At 41.1% G+C, this 18,253-nt stretch overlaps 2 protein-coding genes across 2 annotated transcripts in view; one reads left to right on the top strand and one right to left on the bottom strand.

The window, feature by feature from the left end:
- PALLD (palladin, cytoskeletal associated protein) overlaps positions 1-7,330 on the top strand; it is a 174,477-nt gene extending 167,147 nt beyond the window's left edge. Inside the window, exons 17-19 of the mRNA XM_075860263.1 lie at positions 1,953-2,118; positions 3,322-3,455; positions 4,584-7,330. Coding sequence (XP_075716378.1) covers positions 1,953-2,118; positions 3,322-3,455; positions 4,584-4,747 — 464 coding nt within the window. The 3' untranslated portion in view covers positions 4,748-7,330. The remainder of the gene's footprint in view (positions 1-1,952; positions 2,119-3,321; positions 3,456-4,583) is intronic.
- Positions 7,331-11,603: 4,273 nt separating this feature from the next.
- CBR4 (carbonyl reductase 4) overlaps positions 11,604-18,253 on the bottom strand; it is a 32,899-nt gene continuing 26,249 nt past the window's right edge. The window contains exons 4-6 of the mRNA XM_075860264.1: positions 16,490-16,626; positions 13,134-13,268; positions 11,604-11,850 (exon numbers count right to left, since the gene is read on the bottom strand). Coding sequence (XP_075716379.1) covers positions 11,672-11,850; positions 13,134-13,268; positions 16,490-16,626 — 451 coding nt within the window. The 3' untranslated portion in view covers positions 11,604-11,671. The remainder of the gene's footprint in view (positions 11,851-13,133; positions 13,269-16,489; positions 16,627-18,253) is intronic.

Genomic DNA, 18,253 nt, shown 5'->3' with positions numbered 1-18,253 from the left:
GGATAACCGCATAGTGAAGTCCCCTAGTGGGACTAGTAAAAAAGTTAAAAAAAAGTTTAATAAAAAGTGAAGGAAAAAAAATGATAAACCCGCTTTTCCCCATTACAAACTGCTTTATTATTAACAAACAAAATAAAGTAAAAAAGTTACACATATTTGGTATCGCTGCATCCGTAACGACAACAACTATAAACTTATTACATACTTTAATCCGCACGGTGAACGTTGTAAAAAATAAAATAACAAAAAACATTAAAAAATTGCAGTTTTCTTTGAATCCAGCCTTAAAAAAAAAATGTGATAAAAAGTGATAAAAAAGTCGCACCTTCTCCAAAATGGTACCGATAAAAACTACAAGTCATCCTGCGAAAAAAAGCCCTCATACAATTGCATCGGCGAAAAAATAAACAAGTTATGGCTCTTCAAATATGGGGACACAAAAACAAATCATTTTGAAAAAAAAGCGTTTTCACTGTGTAAAAGTAGTAAAACATACAAAAACTATACAAATTTGGTATTGTTGCAATCAGAACAACAACCCGCTGAATAAAGTTATTGTGTTATTAATACCACACGGTAAATGGCGTAAATTTAAGACGACAAAAAGTGTGGCAAAATTGCAGGTTTTTTTTTATTCCCCCCCCCCAAAAAAGTTAATAAAAGTTAATCAATAAATTCTATGTACCCCATATCTGTTTACATAAAACACACACGCACACACACACACACACACACCACCCTCAGGCTGGGTTCACACGAGCATGTTACGTCCGTAAAGGACGGAACGTATTTCGGCCGCAAGTCCCGGACCGAACACAGTGCAGGGAGCCGGGCTCCTAGCATCATAGTTATGTACGATGCTAGGAGTCCCTGCCTCGCTGCAGGACAACTGTCCCGTACTGTAATCATGTTTTCAGTAGTTCCACGGAGAGGCAGGGACTCCTAGCGTCGTACATAAGTATGATGCTAGGAGCCCGGCTCCCTGCACTGTGTTCGGTCCGGGACTTGCGGCCGAAATACGTTCCGTCCATTACGGACATAACATACTCGTGTGAACCCAGCCTAATGGATATTTTTTAGTGCTAGGAGAGTATTACTTTCCTTTGGTAAGAAGCTGGATTTATAATCGTGCAGGTGAGTCCTTTGTGAGTTGACAGGCGATGTGACTTCATGTCATGCACCAATAGAACAGATGTTAAATATAACTTATATTGTCACCACGTCCGTTGGATGATCAGTACAAACATTTGTCATGGTCTAGTCATGTTTTTATGCTCATAGTTATTACCTATAAAATGAAATTAATGTTCCCATGATAAGGCTCTATTCACACCTTTTGTCTTTTTCTTTTTTCTGGTTTTGCTTTGGACCAAAAAAACATTTATCAACATTTGCGACTCCAGCTAGAGAACATTATTTGCAGTTGTTGAATAGGCAGAAACTATAAGGCCCTGTTCACACTGAGTTTTTTTGCAGGCAGAAAACTCTGCCTGGGAAAATCAGCTCCGGTTCTTTTGCACCACATGCGTTTTTTGATGCGGCACAGGCAAAGTAAAACGTGTAAAAAAAACGCTGCAGCCTTTCGTGGTGTTTTTTTCCATCTCCCATTGATTTCAAAAACGTCTCAAGATAGGTCATGTAGATTTTTTTTTTATTATTTTTTTTTTTACCGCAAGCGTTTTTTCTGCTCGTGGGAAAAAACTCCTCCGCCTCCCATTGAAATCAGTGGAAGGTGTTTTTGGCGTGGTTTTTCACACTCTTTCCGCGTCAAAAAAACTCAGTGTGAACAGTGCCTTAGAATCTTGATGTGTCTTTTTTCGAATGCATCCAAAAATAATTTTATTTTTTTTGGTTTGCAGATCCATCCAGTAGGTTTTACTGAGTGATCTACCTCTTAATACTGCTAGATATTTGGATTGATAATAACGATGTTTTTTCCTACCTCCCAACAGCTCGGGATGCCCACAAACCACCAGTGTTCATAGAAAAACTTCAAAACACAGGTGTTGCTGAAGGATACCCAGTGAGATTAGAGTGTCGAGTTTCTGGAATGCCCCCACCACAAATATTCTGGAAGAAAGAAAATGATTCCCTGACTTACAACACAGACCGAGTCAGGTTGTTATAAGTACTGTAATAAACTCTTGTCAAAACAGAAATGACAACATTTAGATAGCCATAGCTAGTGAATGACAAAATGTGGTTTTGTAGAACCCCCAAATGTCAGGCAATGTAAACCTCATAAATTAGACCTAGAATTTTTCAATTAGGCTACTCTGAGAATTAAGCGTGAAATTCCTGGCAAATTGACATAATTCGCAAAATGGATGTTAATACTCCCACTCTGTTAACTCAAATGTAATCAATACCGTAGTCGACTGCACTATTCATTCCGTCAAATCAACGGAACGGGAACCATTTGCACCAGATCCGTCACCATTGAAATCAATGCTGATGCAAACGGAAACCTACGCTTTCAGTTTTGGATTCCGTTCATGGGTTCCCCTGATGGAAATGTAGACAGAACCCATGAAAGGAGTCCCGACGCAGATGTGAACGAAGCCATAGCCTACTACGCAGTCAGCAAGATGTTCCGCTCAGCTGACAGCGGCTCCACTGAATACATCCCCAATACCGTTAAAATCTAAGTTCATTAACTTCGCTTTTGATCGATATTACGGTTAAACCTAGTGTATACGTGCCATCCGTTCTTTAAGTCTGTGAAAAAAACCCTGAAGAATTTCCTCATTTGTTGTAACCCAGTTAAAACATCCGAAGGATGGTCACATGGCCACAGAAACACCATTTTCTTTTGCTTAAATCATTGAGTGCATTGCGAGATTTTGCTCTGGCAGATTTTTGGCTTCTGACCAGGTCTTATGTTCAGGATCAAAGCTTCTAATTCCTGGTTTCACTTTTCAAGTGTCTTCAGGAAATCATCTGTGAAAAATGGAACGGATGTCATCTGTATGGCGTCCGTTTTTTCATGCAGACCCATTGACTTCTACAGGCCACTCCTGCGTGACAAATGTACAAAGATAGAGCACGCTGCAATTCTTTTGTTCATCACGGACAAATGGTCCATGAAAAAAATTGACATCTGAATTGGCCCCTTAACTATAATAGGTCAATGTTCAGTCTGGGTCCTGTCCGTTCTATACTAGGACATCACCCGAACATGAAAATAGTTTGTCTGAATGAGCTCTAAGAAAGGTAAACCACATTACTGAAATATAACTGGATTCCCAAATGCAGACTTGTTTGTAGCGACATCATTAGTCACGTATTATTAGGTTTTAATTGTAGTTTTTCTTTTCCCAGCATGCATCAAGATAATTATGGTTACCTCTGCCTACTAATTCAAGGTACCACTAAAGAGGATGCTGGATGGTACACTGTGTCCGCAAAGAACGAGGCTGGCATTGTATCTTGTACTGCAAGGCTTGATATACACAGTAAGTCTCATGTTTTACCCTACGAGCTAATGAAGTTTGATGTTTACCACAATATTAAAAGGGTTTCCAAATTTAGGTAAATACAGTTTAATAACTGTACAAATGAAAAGTTCTGCAACTTTTTTTTTTTTTTTAAATTCTTTTATTTATTCTTTTCTTTACTTACAACAAAGACAAAATTCAGACAAAACATAAATAAGTTAAACGCAGACAAATATCACATCAGTTTTATCACCGTAGTTCATTACACAAGTGTCCACAGGTGGTCATCTCTTAACAAGTCGGTAAGAGGAAAACTAATTTCTCCTTCCCCAATATTTGTAAACTTGCGGCAAAAGGGCCACTGAACACCTGGTCGATGCCTGTCCTCTTTTTTTTTTTTTTTTTTTCTTTTTTTTTTAAGAACGTTGCCGGAGTGGCTGTAAGAAGTTCTGCCACTTTCTAAGATACACGATCTGGCCAAAAATATGTGAACACCTGAACATCACACTTACAGTATATGAGTTTGTTGGACATCCCATTCCAAAACCTTTGGCCATAATATTGGGCTGGGCCCGTTTGCAGCTATAACAGCCTCCGCTCTTCGAAGAAGTCTTCCCACAAAGTTTTGGAGTTTGTCTTTGGGAATTTGTGCCCATACAAAAGAGCATGTATGAGGCCAGACAATGATGTTGGATGAGGTCTGGTGCACAATCGCAGTTTCAATCCATCCCAAAGGTGTTCTATGGGGTTAAGGTCCGGGCTCTGTGTACAAAGTGCAAAAGGCTGGTGCCGCTATATAGACATGAGAGGCTTTGACACACACCAAATAACTACAGCATAGAACCGAGAGAAAAGCGGCGTCAGACAATGCAAATGAGCACTCAATAGGTAAAAATATATTTTTTTCTTCCAATATAACTATGTACAGGTTTGCTGCCTCTGAATTGCTTGAGAAAGGCTCTTTAGTGAACTGAAATGGTGAGAAAAACGATTGTGGAATTTGAGTGCCACCTCCATCTTTGTTCTATTGTTTGTGTAGTGTGTCTATCCCGGAATACAACCGTCAAGTGACCTGCAATTTCATCCTCAAAGTTGTAAACTTGCTGTATGTGCATCTTGACTCACCAGCTGAATTTCTCTCCACAGCTCAGTGGCAACAATCACACACTCCCAAGACAAGGAAAGTACGTCCATCCGCTAGTCGATACGCTGCACTTTCTGACCAAGGGCTGGACATCAAAGCCGCGTTCTTGCCAGAAGCAAACCCAGTGCACCTGCAGCCTGTACTGGTGGAGAGTGATGACTTGTAGATGGGGCATGTGGGAACTTTCTGTAGCAGCCATAAGAGGAAGCCACTGGGAGCTGCAGCTGTCACCGGGCAGCAGTCTCACATCATGTAACCAGTCAGACACGCCTTCAGCTAACCTGATATTAACTATATATGTAAGCAGTCTTGAGCATAGGATAGTAGGAATGATAAACCTTATGTATTTATGCACATAAGTATCACTCACTCTTCTGCTCTATGAAAGGATCTCGTTTCTTATGCTTGTTTGTGCCTTCTGTCTGAGAAGACACTGGTGTAGGACGATAGTGTGCAATGTTTTATGTTGCAGTGCCATAAACACCCACAGTATGTTTGTCAATTGCAAAAAGCTGTCAAGGTGAAATGCTATATTGCTTGGAGTGTAAAAAAAAAAATACAGCTAGCTTCTACGTGTACCATTAAATAACATTGGGAGTTAAAACGTCCTGAGGATTCGTGAAGATTAGACGATGGGTGGGGGAGGGGTGAAGGAGGACGTAGCTGGCTATGGACTTGAAGTAGCACATAAAACGCTTTACACCCATTCTGCGCTGCTTTGTTTGCGCACCCGCAGTTCATCGCTGAGGACACTAAATGACTGAGGTTCACTAATACAATGCAAACTTCTTGATGTTATTTACTTCTCAATAACAATTTTCAGATACTTCCAGGGTGGCCCACTACATTTTCACACACAAAAACATGAGGTATGCAATCTTGTAAGACTCTGACGTTCATGAATCGTAGGGTTGTCTTGGAGATTGGGGACCCTCAGTTTACAAGGTCAGAGACTTATTGTATTCCAGTTAATATATAGAGTACATTTTAAATTTAGTGTAAGCAAGGAGAACACGTGCATGGTATGTAGTAGATGATAAATGAAGGTGTAAATGACAAGTGTTTTATCATTCAGGGAATGTTGTTTAATGTGCGCAAGCCCGGTGTGCCTAAAACAATGAAAACCAAAGCTAACTGGATGGATCATTCATACAAGATGAGGGATGTAGTAGGAGTCCTTGTATAGATGGAGTGCTACATTTCACCAGTGTACAAGTTATTGCCTACCATCAAAATCACACTATAGAGGATGGTTTGTGGCAAAAAATTGTTTCCAGTGAATTGATACCATTGAAGTTGCCCCAACAATAGCTTTGGTAACAATTGTATGCCATAAATGTAAATATGGCAGACTGCAGTATAGCAGCACCAGCCACAAAGGGGCCACTACACCACTGAAGACTTGAAGGGCATTTCCTGATGTAGTGAACACATGGGGCTGAATATGGCCTCTAAAAGCAGCAGAAGTGGGAAGTGCGCTGGGAGAAGTCGCCCTACAAGTTTACTTAACACATAAAACATTCTGTTGGTTCGCTACTACCGCTCAGTATTGATACAGCACTGCCAATTTGTATGACGTACCACTTGTTGAATGCCTGCCCTTTATTTTCTGTATGTGGCATATTGTGCCAAGTTAAGGACATTCTCCACATATCGGGCTTGCTGATTTTCAGGCATATTTACGTAAAACATGACTAATGTTAGATTTCATGCCAGCATGCTTTCAGCTAAATTTTTCGTATGACTGCTTCGATAGAAATGAAAATAAAGCGATTCCGGGACACTAAGGACTACGTTACTGTGAAGAGAAGACATGAGTAAGCATTTCCTGACCAGCAGTAATTAACATCACACTGTGTATCGTTAATGACGGAAAACGAGGAAATCCATCAGATCCCTGACTACGGGTGACACAAGACCTCCAAGTATTGGGGGCTTCCAGATGTTATTTGTTTAGCAATATATGTTGTAAAATTAACAGAAAATAAATGTTAGTATTAATAGTACAGAAGTACTTGGCCAAGGGAGAAATCAAAAAAACACTGTCCCGTGTATGAAGCACATATCATTATTTATCTGTTTTATCTCCGCTATACTCCATATGGTTTTTTATCACACACATATATATATATAACTCACAATATGTATTGCTGTAGGGAAGTTAGTGCCTTTTTTATACCGTTCTTTAGTTGTGTTTTTTGTTTTCTTCCTTTCTCTTGTTTAGTGTGACAGCACAGTATGGGTATTGGTGCTGCCTTATTTGATATACACCATACATATATGCCCATGTCTTCTGAAGTCTGCAGTTCTAGTACCAATAAATGCCTTTAACAATATCACTAAATGTTGTTATTCTGCAAGCCACCTGTAAGGGATGGGGATAAAAAGTTCTCATGCACACCACCCACCCGGTATATCAGCACATGCTAATGGGATGGCACAACTTTGTCAACATTTGTTTCTTAACATTTTTCTAAAAAACATTTGTTTTTATCACCAGCCAGACACCTGTATTAACGTGACTTGTTATTTAGAAATCACTTGTGTTATTATGCCGTCACCATTTATCTGTATTTATGGAAAATGCCTCCATTGGTGTGTATGGGCCATGTTATGAGCTGAGACAATTTGAAGTTTAGCAACATATGTCTAATAACAAGAACAAATGTACTTTTTTTGGGGGGGAGGGGTAAGGTTTATATGATAATTGCTATGCAAGGACTTAAATAAAGATTGTTTCTTCAAAACAGGTCGTCCTCCGAGGTTTATTGTTGCAGATTCCCTTCGATTTACAAGTGATTGAGAACGTCGGGTGCACAGTACACCCGCCAACCGCTCCTTACTAATATTATCCTGCGTGCAAACTTTTTCCTAATGTGGTATTTTAGTTGTCAACATCAGTAGCTATTCTTGCAAGACCGTAAAGCAGTTTTCCATTGACCAAAGCTGTTTCGTGAGACCCAGTCGCAGACTGTTTCATGTACAGGAAATACAACTGTAAACGCATTCCTCCTGGATGTAATACATGGACTCAATACTGATTATTTAACGATCCTATCTGTCATTGCAAGCAACAAAACAATTCATCATATGTCAAGAAGAATTCAGTGAGCTAAAGGGGAATTACAGTCCCAAAAAAACGGCCATCAATAGCTGATTGACCGTGGTCCTACTCCCTGAACCCCCGACGATCAGCTGTTTTTGAAGGGGGTGCAGCGCTTCCCCTTCTTTTCTACTTGCTCACTGAATCGTCTACAGACATGTAGCGGTGATTCACAGGTATTGCAGCCGCTTTCCATTGAAGTGAATAGAAGGCTGCAATACTGTGAATCGCTGCTACATGTGTGTCGGCACTTCAGTGAGCAAGCAGAAATGAAGAGGAAGAAGCACCCACTTTAAAAGAGCTGATCGGCAGGGGACCCTGGAGTCGGACCCAGACTGATCAGACATAAATTTTTAGGGACTAGAAAATCCCTTTAACTTACAGTAGTTCAGCTACAATTATTGGCAACAAGCACATAAAACCAACCTTTTATTTTCTATAGACAAAAATGCAATACAATGGGTTGTACTGAAGAGCTCAATTACTTTCCAGTGGCTCTGTCAATACAACAAATGAATTTTCGTCCGTAGCTTCCTTGGTCACTGTTATTGCGGTTTCTGTAAAGTAGGACGGTCTAGGAGCACCAGCAGCTCCGCTACAAAGTGGTAGGACCATGAGTGTGGAGCATAAAAATAACCTTTTCTCGGTTGTATTATTCACTACCGAGCTCCAAACCAATTCATGGATTGGGTTTCCATGGTCAGGCAGCGACACACAAGCTTGTGGTCACCATGTGCAATATTAAGTATCAGAGTGGTTTGAATGTGGGAACACGTTCACTGGAGGGACGAATCATGCTTCACCATCTGGAAGTTTCGTAGAGGAATAATGGTCTATGGGCCTGGTCTTGGCCCCATAGCTCCAGTGAAGGGAATCTTGTATAGTTACCATACCATGAGCCAGGCCAGATCAGCTATAAGTGCGGTATCTAAATAATGCGCTTGTGGCTGAGCCATAGCCACACACTTGTGTTTGAGGCCTAAAGGTTTAGTCATCTTACTACATTTGTAGCAGGGAGTCAGTGAAGCTTTATAAGGACGATGAACCTAGAAATAAATGTACAAAAACTTCCTTCAAATACTTTTTAAATCTCTTGTAGAAAGCTAGCAGATGAAATGGCAAATAGCATGGTCTCTTCTGCTGGAGACAAAGTAGTCGGGGAGGGCTCTGCAACAAGTTTCCTTGCAGACACATCTTGTAACATAATTTAGCATAGAGAAGGTGAAGACAAAATGAACGGCACCCGGTAGAAGACTTTTTTTCCTTTATACTTTTACTTTTTTCGTCAACTTTGGCTAGAAAACAACTGCACCAAAAACTCCATTAAAACTAAATGTGTGAATCCAGCCTCATGTTCTAAAATGACAAGTTAAAGGGGTTGTTCAGGGTTAGAAAAACATGGCTCGTTTTCCCCAAAAAACAGTGCCACGCCTGTCCATTGGTTGTGTGGTTTTGCAGCTCATCTCCATTCACCTCACTGGAGATGAGCTGCAATACCAAACACAACCCATGGGCAGCTGTGGTGCTGTTTCTGGAAGAAAGCAGACAAGTTTTTCTAACCCTGGACAAGCCCTCAAGTTTATTTCTGATTCAGCACAACATTTTTTCAGCCTCACGTTTCCAGGAGCTGGATAATTTCTTGCTCCAATTGATATAACGTGAGGTGTGAACATATTAACTCCTATATTTACACTTTGTCTAGAGGCTTCTAAAGAAAAGATGACTGATATCTGTGTCTGTGACAAAGAAATGGTCACAGATGAAGTGATCTTATACCACCACCCCCATTATGATGTCAGTTGTCTTTTGTGCGTCAAAAAAATAAGCTTCAACTAGTAGCGTCAGCTAATATCAGAAAGTTAGGGTCTTCAGGGAATTTGTGAACTAAAGACAGCTTCTTTACTGGTCGGATACACAATAGTGTCTCATACGTGATGAATGGAGTAATGAATGACAACAAGTTAAGGCAGCTCTAAAGCAGATCTGTTACCAGAATGTCCCAAAGGTTCCCTGTGCTATTAGTTCAAATGGCACAAAATAATATTGGGTCATTTGGCTAAGAAGGAATACAGCAGACTTGTAACTATTCATGGAGGGAGTGCTCCCCCTGCAGTGGAGAAGCGGGGTGGAAGATGAGGGAGGAGTGACCCCTGATGAATACAGAGGACTCCTAGGACGAGTCCTCTGTCAGCACCTGCAGTATGCAGCTCTTAAGTAGGGCAGCGTATTCAGGTGACAGAACCGCTTTAATCATAATAAGTCAAATACAATGTGAGGTCAACTTCCCCCGGCAGCGGTTTAATAATCTTCTGGAATTAGTTACCACCAGTTCATGTGCAAATAAGGAATTACAATAAATGTGAGAACATTCTATCATCACCAGCGCCTCGTGAGCGTTACTGCTCAGCAATAGTACCCAATACAAGAACATCTGAAGGACACATTGAATGAAAATGCTATGATTATCTTGCACGTTTTTTTTTACCAAGTTAAACAGTCACTTAGGTCTCCATAATTTTTGGCATCTAAAAAGCCGCAGCACATAAGAAATGTTTAGGTCTTGTGCACAATTAACGGATTTGCTGCAGAAACACCGCACCATTTCCTTCGATATTTAAAGAGGCTCTGTCACCACATTATAAGTGGCGTATATTGTACATGATGTGATCGGCGCTGTAATGTAGATTACAGAAGTGTTTTTTTATTTAGAAAAACGATCATTTTTGACGGAGTAATGACCTATATTAGATTTATGCTAATGACTTTCCTAATAGACAACTGGACGTGTTTTACTTTTTGACCAAGTGGGCATTGTGGAGAGAAGTGTATGATGCTGACCAATCAGCATCATACACTTCTCTCCATTCATTTACTCTGCACATAGTGATTTTACTAGATCACTATGTGCAGCCACATACACCCACATTAACTTTACTGAAGTGTCTTGAGAGTTAATAGACATCACCTCCAGCCAGGACACGATGTCTATTCACAATCCCGACACTTCGGTAACGTTTGTGTGGGATTTAAAGCACAGCAAGCGTAATCTCACGAGATTACGCTGTAAATAACAGCCCAGCGTGATCTCGATGTGCTGTGCTCGAAGTCACACACAAACGTTACCAAAGTGTCAGGATTCTGAATAGACATCACGTCCCGGCTGGTAGTGATGTCTATTCACTGTCAGGACACTTCAGTAACGTTAATGTGTGAGTATGTGACCACATCATGATCTAGCTAGATCATTATGTGCTGTGTAAATGAATGGGGAGAAGTGTATCACGCTGATTGGTCAGTCATACACTTCTCTCCACAACGCCCACTTGGTCAAAAAGTAAAACACGCCCAGTTGTCCATTAAAGTCATTAGCATAAAGCTAAAATAGGTCATAACGCTGTCAAAAATGATCGTTTTTCTAAATAAAAAACACTGCTGTAATCTACATCACAGTGCCGATCACATTATGTAGAAGATAGGCCACTTATAATGTGGTGACAGAGCCTCTTTAATGCAGAAAATTATGCGGATTTTGCTGCGTTATGTCAAGCCTGTGTAATGGTGATATCTCCTATGAAAAACGCATGAATTGTTTCCACTTTCTGCAACAGTAATCGACATGCTGCGGAACTAAAGATACGCACCGCAGGTGTACTTCTAAACTGAAATTTTCTGCAATGTGTGGATGACATTTGTTCATTCGCACCCACTTTGCAGTTCCTGTACCCTGCTGTGTATTTTTCATCTGCAATTCCGGATGGAAAATACGCATCAATACCGTTACGTGTGGACAAGCCCTTACAGATCACAATTGTGACCCAGCATGGTTTTCATATACTAATGGGATGACTGATCTGTTAAGAGGAGCTTCTCATCTAACAATGTACTGCTGTGCATATACGCAAGTATGTTAGGAAATGCACACTGTAAGTATTTTCTTTATCTTCTCTGCCAAAATCATCAAGCCTCAGAAAAACATGGTAAAATAGCTTAGATCTGTAGTTGTAAACCGCCATCCACCACTAATACATGACCAGTAATGTATGAGGAACTGAGCAAGAAAGCGACAGCTTGTGCAACGTCATCTGCCTCTCCAAATCTTCCCAGTGGAATAGTCTGCTTTAAAGAGGTCTCTTCTATACTTGAGGTCATGTCCGTGTGAATAAATCCTAGAAGGAATTTAAGCATCAAGTAAATTAATAACCTTCACCAATCCACAATTATAAAATACACTGTAATGTGGGGTCCAATAGAAGAGTTCAGGGTGTTGTTAAACTTGCCAACAGCAATGCTGCCTGTAAAATCAAAGCATCATTCTGTGCAACTGCTTTTATACCCCACGTCTTTCTCCTTATTTCTTTATGAAACCTGTACATACAAGCAACTCATTGTTTTCCTATGGACTGCAGTAGTCTATCAACAAAACATCTTTGTTTAGCCCAAGGCTTAAGATAGTCCCATGCCACGTTAGGCTTCGTTCACATCTGTGCTAGGGTCCCGTTCCGACGGAACAAGACCCTGACTGACACAAACTGAAACCAAAGGTTTGATTTCAATGGTGACGAATCCGGTGCCAATGGTTTCCGTTTGTCTCAGTCGTGCAGGGGTTCCGTCGTTTTGACGGAATCAACGCTATTGATTGAAATCAATGGTGCTGGAAACCTTTGGTTTCCGTTTGTCAGTCAGGGTCCCGTTCCGAGGGAAAGCTCCGACGGAACGGTACCCTAGCGCAGATGTGAACGAAGCCGAAGATAGTTGTTAAATGCTCATGCGGCCGATAGCTATCACCCGACCTCCCCATGTTGGCCGATCATGCATATTTGCGGAGAGGGAGATACCTCTGGCAATTGCTTATCTCCTGGCAGAAAAAAATTACCAGTCCATTTTGGGGCTTCTCATGTGCCACATGGGATAGTGAGAAGCCCCAATACAAAATTATCAGCGGCTCCCGATGAAGTTTATCAAATGAGTACTGCTGGATGTCTCAAAATGTAGGTGTGCATGGAGCCAGCAAAGTTGATTTTTTTTGCACCGTGTGAACAAGGCCTTAAAGCGTAGCTCCAGTTGTACTTTTCTGCCCGAACGGACATGGAGCATGGAGAGATGCTGTGGCAACCGTACAACCACCAGAGAATATCATGCATGGGTCCTATTAGTTGGAATTCGACCCATGCACAGTTGCCACGGCAAGTGAGCAGGAGCATCTCTCCTCCCCTGATGTCAGTTTAGTACAACTGGAGCTAAACTTTATTAGTAATACTGTACCCAAACCGCATTTTGGCTGTATTTTTCTTTTATTTTTATTTTTTAGTAAAGACTGCATGGCACCTATCTGCATTAACTACGATCCCCAAATGCACCTTAAAACACATTGGTGAATCTGGGCATCTGAAAAAACAGACCAGTGCTTTATTCCCACAGAAATAATAAAATGTTCTCCCAAAAATCTTACCTGGGGCGACCACATTAACCTGAATATTCTTCCTTGCAACTTCTTTAGCAAGTGACTTGGAAAATCCAACCAAGCCTTCCTTACTGGCACTGTACACACTCTGTCCAGCATTACCTTTATGACCAACAATACTACCTGCAGTCAGAGAAGAGCAGTAACATTCAGCATCAGTAATAACACACAGAACTACGTGGAGGGTTCACGGGAGATGTCTGGATTTACTGTACATATTCATGAATGGCATGGAACAGGAGCAGAGGATGTATATACTACATAACTAGGCAAACTTGCCGATTCTGTTGGGTGCTGCATCTCAGGTCAAATGTACCAAAGATGCATTAAAAAGCCCTGTGTGTATGATCTTTACAACAAAAATCGGGTCAGCAGTTTTGAACCCTCATATACAGGTTGGGGAGTGTAGCATAACTATAGCGGTGGTGTCGGTCATGGAAGTTGCATGAACGAGTAAAACAAGTTTTCATGCCCTAGGCACAACATTCGCAAGTGCTACGGAGGCGGTCCCTTTATGTTCAAGTGCTCCAGGCCCTGCCATCTGCGTGATGGCACTAGTGTCCAATCAGGAGACCACTAGAGCCGTCAAGAAGAGGGGAGGGTCTGGAGCGCTGAAACATCAAGGGGCCGCCTCCAGAGTACTTACAATCGTGCCACTGGGGGAATTAAAACTGAGTTCAACTTGCATGAACTTGTACCACCAGTATAGATACACTGCACTCCCCACCCTGTGGACTCCAAACTGCTGACAGATTCTTTTTAAGGCGAATATCCACTTTTAAACACCATTTTATATATCTAAATAGAATCCTAGGTAACTCATTAAATACAATTTATTACTTATATTATAATGATCATGGCTTACATCCTTTATTATAGTCCAGAGATGTAATCGCAGTTCTGCAGATTTCAGAGCTGAAAAATTCCTGGATCAATATCTGCATAGAACATTTTGTGGTGATTGCAGTCTGGGAATTCACTGCCTTAGGCCTCATTTACACGAGCGTGAGCGTTTTGCGCACGCAAAAAAACGCAGCGTTTTGCGTGCGCAAAAGGCACTTGACAGCTCCGTGTGTCATCAGTGTATGATGCGCGGCTGCGTGATTTTCGCGCAGCCGCCATCATAGAGATGAGGCTAGTCGACGTCAGTCACTGTCCAGGGTGCTGAAAGAGTTAACTGATCGGCAGTAACTCTTTCAGCACCCTCGACAGTGAATTCCGATCACAATATACAGCAACCTGTGAATAAAAAAAAGACGTTCATACTTACCAAGAACTTCCTGCTTCCTCCAGTCCGGTCTCCCGGCCGTTGCCTTGGTGACGCGTCCCTCTCTTGACATCCGACCCCACCTCCCTGGATGACGCGGCAGTCCATGTGACCGCTGCAGCCTGTGATTGGCTGCAGCCTGTGCTTGGCCTGTGATTGGCTGCAGCTGTCACTTGGACTGAATTGTCATCCCGGGAGGTCAGACTGGAGGAAGAAGCCGGGAGTTATCGGTAAGTCAGAACTTCTTTTTTTTTTTTACACGTTCATGTATATTGTGATCGGAAGTCACTGTCCAGGGTGCTGAACCAGTTTAACTCTTTCAGCACCCTGGACAGTGACTGTCTCCTGCCGGGTTCGTTCAAAACGAGTTCGGCCGAACCCGGTGAAGTTCGGTTCGCTCATCTCTAAGACACTCTGTTTGGATGTGGTGCTTTTCTGCTTACATTCAGAGTTTGACAGCTCTTGCGCGAATCACGAAGTTCCGTGCGACCTTCCGTAGTTGACTTCAATGGGTGCGTGATGCGCGATAAGTGCAGAATTTTAGAACATGTCGTGAGTTTTTTTCAGCGCACTCACGCTGAGCAAAACTCACGGACTGTCTGCATGCCCCCATAGACTTGTATAGGTCCGTGCGACCCGCGTGAAAAGCACGCGAGTCGCACGGACGTATATCACGTTCGTGTAAATGAGGCCTTATAGAAGCTCTCAAAGCTAAAGTTGTGTTTGATAAGAATCTTATCGCTCATGGATATAATACAGACTGTAAGACAAATAATAAAATACATGATCTATCCACTGTCTCTTTAGGGTGTGTTTTTCACTTTTTGACTTTAATAGGGAAAAAACTCAGTTTTCCGTAGAAATTAAGATGCCATTTTGTTGCTTTTTTTTGTGATGGTGATCGTGTGGGCACAGAAGCTGTGCCTGCACAATTACCGCGGAAGCCCGGCTGTGACTGACAACTTGGCTCCTATTGCAATGGCTGTGATTGAAGAAACCTTCAGTCCCGGCCATTCAACCCTTTAAATGCTGTGGTAAATAGCAACCACAACATTTAAGTGATTTAACGGAGGGAGGGTGCTCCCTCTGTAACCGATCGGCGGCCCACGAATGCAATCGCCGTCTGGCGACGGGTTGCCATGGCAGCCGGCTCCTAAGAAAGGTCCCCAAGGCTTGTCATGGCTATATGCCTATTAGGCTGTGCCAGAGTTTCTCACTGACAGGCAGTAATTCTTTGGTATACTAAGTATACCAAAGCATTATATCAGCGATCAGAAGATCCCATTAGTCTCCCAGTGGGACTGAATTTTTTTTAAATGAAAAACAGTTACAATTTATAAAAAAAAAGAAAAAAAAGATTACAATAAAACATAGACATATATATTACGATCGTAATGACCCGAACAATCAAATTATCTCATTCATTAAACCACCGGGTGAACGCCGTACAAAGAAAAACAGCGGCTAAATTCCTTTTTTTCCATTCCCCCCAAAAATAAAAGTTAATCAATAAGTCCCTCATACCCCAAAAATAGTACCAATGAAAACTACACCTCGTCCCGCAAAAAACAGACTTACATATGGTGACATCGACGGAAAAATAAAAAAGTTACGGCTCTTGGAATAAGGCGATACAAAAACAAATCATTTTTGTTTAAAAAGTGTTTTTTATGTGCACAGTAAAACATAAAAAACCTATATATATTTGGTATCACCGTAATCGTACCGACCCACAGAATAAAATTGTATTCACGCCGCGTAGTAAACAGCGGAAATTTATAACGTGAAAAACAATGCTGAAATATCTGGGGGTTTTTTCAATTCCTTCCCAAAAAAGGTTATCAATATATTGTATGCACCCAAAAATGGTGAAGTTGGAAAATATAACTCGTCCCACAAAAAACAAACCCTCGTACAGCTATGCCGACAGAAAACCAAATACGACGGTGAAAAAATGGAAAATAATGTTTAGTCAAAATCGAGTTAATAAAATGCCAAATGCCAGAGAAATCGGTTCAGCAGCTTTTTTTTTTTTTTACAATGCACTTTTATTTACTGCTCATATTAAATTCATTACCAATGTTGACAATGGCTCCACGTTGCTGCTGGACCATACCCCTCAATGCCACTTTACACGTGTACATTGATCCTATGAGGTTAATGGATAGCTGAGACAGTATTTCTTCTTTCTTGGTTCTTAATAAAAGTCCATCTCTGAAATGGAAAGGACACAAGTTCTTTTTGTTTTTTTGTTTGTTTGTTTCTTGAGTATCCAGAACACAGCAGTGCAGAATAGTCAGTACTGAACAGACACGTATCATGCTCCATGCGCCACTTTTCTGGAGCATGTTGAGTGGAAATAATGTCATATAATGTGTTTGCTCGATTCATGAAGTATTTGCGCCAAAAATAATTACTGTTTGCACCGTATGTGCCACTTTGTGGATTATGCTAGCCAAGTGGGTGTCATTATGGGTGGAATAACTTTTCAGCCATATTTATAAATTGCAACTTTTAAATGTAAACCACAAGTATAAACCAAAAGCATTATACCTTCTCCAATATAAAATGCAAAAATATAACAAATGGCACGAAACGTAAATGTAATTTGTTGCAAAATAAATGACGAAAATAGCATAAAAAAAAGTGGCATAAAAGTTTGCTAGTACAAATACCTTGGGATGTGGCTCCACCAAGTGGTGCTTATTGGATGTACAGTTTCAATTATAAACTAATAATGAAAGCTCAGATTTATGTTAATGAAGAAAAAACTAAAGAAAAACCTTTCTGAAGGCCTGATCGGTGTGCAGTTGTTCTGCCCCGAATAGGAGCCATAAGGTAAATGTACATTGGTAAGTGGATTATAAAACTGTATTTTGTAATACAGAAAAAGTTGTCTAAAACATATATTAACCTAGGGCTTAGTTGACTTGAGCCCAACCTGACTAATTCTAACATTCTACATATTCCGAACCTCCCACTTCCGTCTCCAGGATTTCTCTCGTGCTGCACCAGTCCTCTGGAATGCGCTACCCCAGACAATCAGAATAATTCCCAACATCCATAGGTTTAAGAATGCCCTTAAAACACATCTTTTAATACAAAAACAAAACAGAGCTTGGAAAGTATAACTTGTTAAATCATGATAAAAATATATAAAATGGATCTGACCGTTTAGAGATTGGACTAGTCCCTTCTTCAGAGAAAATATCATATCAAGATCTCTATAACTCGCCTATAGCTAGCCTGTCTGATCTGATCCCACAGAAGAGCACAAAATACTAAAAAAGTTACTGCTGGCCATGATAGAAATGTGTCAGAACACACAGGATATCGAAGCTTGCTGTACAATGGGCTGCGTAGTCGCAGACCAGTCAGAGTGCCCATGCTGAACCCGGTCCATGGATGAAAGCCTCTACAATGGGCACCTGAGCATCAGAACTGGACTATGGAAGAAGGAGGTCTGGTCTGATAAATCACGTTTTCTTTTAAATCATGTGGACAGTCGTGTGCGCCGCTTATCTGAGGAAGAGATGTCACCAGGATGCACTATGGGAGGAAGAAAAGATAGTAGAGGCAGTGTGATGCTCTGGGCAACGTTCTGCTGGGAAGACTTGGGTCCTGGCATTCACGTGGCATTCAAGTTTTGAGTTTGGATGTGATCGATATTAGGTGGATCCTGTGTTTAAGAGACACTCAGGACCCGCTCATGCCCGAGCCGTCAGTTCAGCTGAACTGACAGAATCGTCTGAGAGAAAACAATACAGCTTTATAGAGGATACATAGAAGCTGTATTGTAAAAAGTAAAATATATTTTGCAAAAATACAATTAGAAAAGTGA

The sequence above is a fragment of the Rhinoderma darwinii genome, chromosome 1, assembly GCF_050947455.1.
Source record: "Rhinoderma darwinii isolate aRhiDar2 chromosome 1, aRhiDar2.hap1, whole genome shotgun sequence".
Lineage (NCBI taxonomy): Eukaryota > Metazoa > Chordata > Amphibia > Anura > Rhinodermatidae > Rhinoderma > Rhinoderma darwinii.
Note: the sequence above shows the minus strand (reverse complement) of the source record. Positions and strands in the feature narration are given on the sequence as shown.